We start from the raw sequence: 5,616 nt of genomic DNA, 5'->3' as shown, positions 1-5,616 counted from the left end.
GGGACGCGGGTTCGTGCCCCGGTCCGGGAGGATCCCACATGCCACGGAGCGGCTGGGCCCGTGCGACATGGCCGCTGAGCCTGCGCGTCCGGAGCCTGTGCTCCGCAGCGGAAGAGGCCACAGCGGTGAGAGGCCCGCGTACCGCAAAACAAACAAACAAAAAAAAAACGGGCTGGGAGACACCTGTGTGGAGAGTTTGGGGGGCATCCCTGGACAGGGGAGCAGGGCTAGTGGCTGCTCAGACCTGAGTGAGTGAGCCTGTGGCTGACTGGGCACCCGGCTGCTCCTGATTGGATGCTCCGGCAAAAGTCTGGTCAGCACTGCCCTCCGTGTCCGTCTGGCCGCTGTGCGGCGCGTACCCCGTCAGCAGTGGCTGGAAGCCCAGCAGGGCTCAGACAAGCCCGTCACCAGCGCAGCTGTGTTCTTGCCTTGCGGGGTCTGTTCTCGCTGTTTAGTCCTTCCAGTGGTTTCTTCCTCTTTCCCCACTCCCGCTGCACCTCTGAAACCATGGCCCCTCCTGTCACCTTCCACCCCTCCTCCACCTCCTCCTGTCCCTTCTTCTCGCACAGCGCCTACCGTCTTTCCCTGTTCTTGGCTTCACCGTGCCCTCTGCCCCTCTGGGGTGTGCAGCGAGCGTCCACTGCCCCGTCCCTTCACTTTGCGGACCCCTCCTCCATTTGTCCCCCACCCCTCACTTCTCCTGTAAAGATTTTGGGCCCGTTCTTCTCCTTGGGCCTGCTGAGTGGAGGGCATTTCCTAGTCTCTTCTTCTAACACTCACTAAAAAATGCCCCAATCCACGCTCCCGTGAAGTCGTGCCCGCTGCAGGCCTCATTTTATTTCCTCTTTCTGACTGTAACCGCTCACATGCATTCATGCTGCTTTTCCCATCTCTTTCTTCCTCTCCCGTCCACCTCGGTCCACACCTGCCAGGAACTGTGCGTTTTTGAAAACACAGTTGAAGCTCACCGGTGAAACACTACCTGATGGCCTCAAATGTCAGCAGTGTCCTTCTGAGTGTGTGCGTGGCCTGGGCTTTCTCTGCGGCTTCCCTGATGAGTTCAGCGGACGCTCATAGACTCCTAACCTCCCCTGCTGGTTGCGAGCTGTCCGTCGGAGTGCAGTGAGCAGGGAAGCAATGTGAGAGGACCAGGTCTTCTGTCCGGGGCTCCAAACTGACCTGCTAGAGAGTCATAGTAGAAAAACCTCAGGACCCCAAGGAATGAGTCTCTAAGTGGCCATTACTAAATGTAGCAAAATGAAAAAAAGAATGACACCATAGCTGGTTTTCACACCCTTACCTTCACCCCATATAAGGAGCCAGCTTGTCCCTGTTCTGGGAGCGGGCGTGGGCACCTGTTATTTGTTCTCGCTGCCCCTTGCTGCAGCAGGGACCCTAATAAAGCCTTGCCTGAAAGAAACAAACAAAAAAAACCAAAAAAAAAAACTTTACTAGATTTAGTTCTTTTTTTTTTTTTTTTTTGCCGGCATGGTGGGGAGAGTTAAAAGAGCTTTAATTTTAACGCAGTGACGAGACAGCTGATGATCGCTTTTTGGTTTTGTTAACGTGGTTTAAAATACTTTGCAAAATAAAAAGTTGGTTACCCTATGTTGTCTCCCAGACTGGGGGGGCGTTTTTGTGAAACAGTGGAATCCTTCTTCCGGGAAGCTGCTGGATTGGCAGGACTAGAGGTAGGAAGTCAGTTAGCGACTGCGACGGAGTCCAGCGGTGGATGATGATCGCTTGGGTCAGGTGACGACAGAGGACGCTGGAATGACAAGCTGTGGATGAGCTCAAGATGCAGTTTTTGGCAAAGATCGGGTGATGAGTGGGGCAGGGGGGCTGAGAAAAATAGAGGAGACAAGCACGACCCCCCGATTTCTAGTCTGAGCAACTGCTTAATGAACCATTTACCATTTGGCCTACTTACGATCGGGGTCTTAGGGGGAGGTTTAAACTAAGGCTGCTTTTTCTCCTGGTTACAGGGTTACAAGGAAGAGAAGATGCAGGGCCAGTGCTGCGGGAGATGCCTGCCTATGGCTTGCACCATTCAGCTACGAGGGGGACAGACCATGATGCTGAAGGTGTGGGCAACTTAAACTCAGGGGTCTCCCTCCCATCACCGTCTGGTGTCCTATTTGGGGATATTTTCCTCAAGGCAGAGGGACTAAGTTTGGGTCAATATCGACTTCCTTTTGTACCTATTTCTGATTTTATAAGGGAAAGATGGATAACCTTTAGGAGGTACAGAATTTTCTCTTTGATTTGGGTGTTTTGTCACTCTCTGTGACAAAAGTTGGTGTAGGGCCCCATGATTGGGAGTGAGTTGATCTCGAAGATTTTCTCCCGCCTTGATTGTCTATGAGGCTGGCCAGGCAATCAGGCTGACACAGACTCGGATCTATGAAAGCCAGAGTGGGCTGGTGGGGCTGGCAGGTGGCACCTGGCTCACCTCTAGTTCAGTTGTTGACTGGCCACTTTCCCTTTGCTGTGTCTTAATTCTTTAAGCTGTTAAGGGGTCAGTAGAGTTTAGGGATGCCCTACATTTATGCAGCCCTATTCCCAGGTAATAAGTTGTAAAACTGGACTCCACCTCCGTTCTGGGTTCTGGGTGTGGAGACTTTGCGTACACTGCCTCAGTCTTGTTCCAAGGTCCCCTACATCGTCTCAACAACTCCAAGGAGTCAAGGTCGTGGCTTGAAGTGGCTTTGTACCCCAGACACCGTCTTCAGATTTGCTCTGCCCACCTCCCCTCTTTCCTTTCAGCGCGACGAGACTCTCCAGGATGGCTGTGACAGTCACTTCTGCAGGGTCAACAAGAGAGGCGAGTTCATCTGGGAGAGGAGGGTCACGGGCTGCCCGCCCTTCGATGGACACAAATGTCTGGCCGAGGGGGTGAGTAGCTGGAGCTCAGGCCCTGCTTTCCTCTTGACTGTCTCCATCTTTGACTCTAAGAAGAGGGCTCTTCTGAACAGCGGTCCAGCTCTGCTGTTCGACGCGTGATTCCCAGCGTCCAAGGAGAACCCCGACCTAGTTTAAAAATCAACGAAATTACAAAATCAAAGCCCGATAGAGGGACAAAACTCTCTCAACTCTACCATGCTTTAAGAAAATACCTTCCCTTAAGGGAGACTGGATCTGTGATCCTTGAATGGGATGGTGAGCGATCAAACTGGTTTCCAGCCTCCCCTGGGAATGATGATCCTGGTGACTCAACTGGAAGAGAATTCAGGATGATCAGAATCATTTCAGCCTGGCCAGGTGGGGCGGTCAGTCTGCTTGCATTTGTGATGGGGAAACCCATTCATATCTGGGGACCTAAGCTCAGGACTGCGAGGCCGGGGGCAGGACTTGGCCTGGAGTGACTGAAAGTGTCCACTGTGTACTACTTGTGCCTAATCTGGAACTTTGCTGTTTTCTTAGGGGAAAATCATGAAAATTCCAGGCACATGCTGTGACACATGTAAGTACCTTAACAATAGCTTGTCCCTTGAAATCCATCGGGCCAAGTCCAGGGACTGTTCTTCGGAATGCACTTTCTTCTAGAAAGATATTGCAGTCACTGTGTTCAATTCTGCAGGGCACTTCCGCCCCACCCTGCATGTCCTTGGACCGCCCCCCGCTCAAGCCCCCTTTCAAGATACCTGTAAAGCAGACTCTTCCTCCTTCCTTCCAAACTCCTGACAATCCCTAGCCTCTTACCTGCCTTTCCCCTCGCAGAGTCTTGGGCTGGTCATGGTCCTATCACGAGAGAATGTCTTCTCTCTGCCACCAGAGCTCCCGAAGGCAGGCACCTTGGTTCACGATCTCGACAGAGCAGACGTGCAACGTGCCTCTAAATCTCTGCATGTCGTGCAGCTCTCCCAGAGAGAAAGGGAAGCCAGCAGCTGGCTCTGGGGCTGCAGAGAACACAGCCTTCTCGAGGATTTACGAGGCTGGTCTCAGGTTTATTAACCTCGTCTTCTTCACTCTCAGCTCCTCTGGACCTTGCAGTTGTGTTGGACTGGTTGGTCCCAATACTTAACGGCTGCAGCTTTGGAGACGGAGCTCAGGTCGGCCCATCAGACAGCGTCTCACCACATGTTCTTGTGTTCTTGTTTCCATGAGCACAAGTGCCTTTCAGAATCCCAGCGTTAGTGCTGTATTCTCTGAAGGTAGAATTACTTGCCTGGACTAATATTCTCTGTCTTTTAGTTTCGTTAGTTTTTGGGTTCACGGGCCCATGTTTCCATGTTTATTTTTGGGCAGAGAAAGGAAGAGTAAAAACACGAATATCTTCGGCGTTCAGTCATTCATTCTTTTCTTGATGGCTCACTCTGACAGTCCCTGTAGTTGCTGTGACCAAATTGCAGATTGCGGAAACACACTCTGAAAGCATCTTTTTCTATGGTTCTTGTCTGCATGGTTGAAGAAACCATCAGAGGAGATGCATTCTCTCTAGGCGTGCTGCACATGGAACTGGGCTGAGGCTGTTATCTTCAAAACTAGCAGCGAGGCAAAAAGGGGCTTGTGTTGGTCTGTGCTTTCAAGAGGTGGGGACCTTCCATAAGGAAAAGAAGCCAGGCTCAGGGATTTAAATCTACAGCCAAAGAATATAGTGTGTTGGCCTCAATACGTTTCCCTTATTCACCCTCTTAATGTGGTTGGCAGGCTTTCATTTTAAAATGACATTATTTGGGAGTTGGGAGCCCAACTTTTAGGTAGTTAAAGTTGATTTAGATTTGGAGCAAATCCAGGAATGGAAAACTCCCAGTGTTTGGATGGGCAGTAATGAGCTGGCATTAAATCTGAGATTATCAGTGGGCCAAGTAGAGGTTCAGATCTGAATGCTTTTAACCCCTGTATATAAGGAGACCCATGCTAGCGACCCAGAGATAGCTATGCCCAAAGGGAAGATTCCATAAGGGCTCCTAGGATCAGCTCCCACAGAGACAATGACATTTGCAAGGATGCATAGATATTAATTGTATTTATTAGCTACCTCATTGCCCATTAGCTTCTGGATATTGTTATAAGCGCAGGAGGATTGCTCTGATCATTATGGTTTTTATTTTATTTTATTTTATTTTTAACATCTTTATTGGAATACAGTTGCTTTACAATTGTATTAGTTTCTGCTGTATAACAAAGTGAATCAGCTATATGTATACATATATCCCCATATCCCCTCCCTCTTGGGTCTCCCTCCCACCCTCCCTATCCCACGCCTCTAGGGGGTCACAAAGCACCAAGCTGATCTCCCTGTGCTATGCGGCTGCTTCCCACTAGCTAGCTGTTTTACATTTGGTAGTGTATATATGTCAACATTACTCTCTCACTTCGTCCCAGCTTATCCCTCCCCCTCTCCGTGTCCTCAAGTCCATTCTCTACGTCTGCATCTTTATTCCTGTCCTACCCCTATGTTCATCAGAACCTTTTTCTTTTTTTTAGATTCTATATATACATATATGTGTTAGCATACAGTATTTGTTTTTCTATTTCTGACTTACTTCACTCCGTATGACAGACTCTAGGTCCATCCACCTCATTACAAATAACTCAATTTTGTTTCTTTTTATGGCTGAGTAATATTCCATTGTATATATGTGCCACATCTTCTTTATCCATTCATCTGCT

The 5,616-nt window shown here is 49.6% G+C and overlaps 1 protein-coding gene across 1 annotated transcript in view; it reads left to right on the top strand.

Annotated features, from left to right (window-relative positions):
• The window catches only part of VWF (von Willebrand factor), a 162,290-nt gene that overhangs the window by 144,031 nt on the left and 12,643 nt on the right, over nucleotides 1–5,616 (top strand). The window contains exons 50-52 of the mRNA XM_028490937.2: nucleotides 1,986–2,084; nucleotides 2,767–2,895; nucleotides 3,424–3,463. Coding sequence (XP_028346738.1) covers nucleotides 1,986–2,084; nucleotides 2,767–2,895; nucleotides 3,424–3,463 — 268 coding nt within the window. The remainder of the gene's footprint in view (nucleotides 1–1,985; nucleotides 2,085–2,766; nucleotides 2,896–3,423; nucleotides 3,464–5,616) is intronic.

This window comes from Physeter macrocephalus, chromosome 6 (genome assembly GCF_002837175.3).
Source record: "Physeter macrocephalus isolate SW-GA chromosome 6, ASM283717v5, whole genome shotgun sequence".
Lineage (NCBI taxonomy): Eukaryota > Metazoa > Chordata > Mammalia > Artiodactyla > Physeteridae > Physeter > Physeter macrocephalus.
Note: the sequence above shows the minus strand (reverse complement) of the source record. Positions and strands in the feature narration are given on the sequence as shown.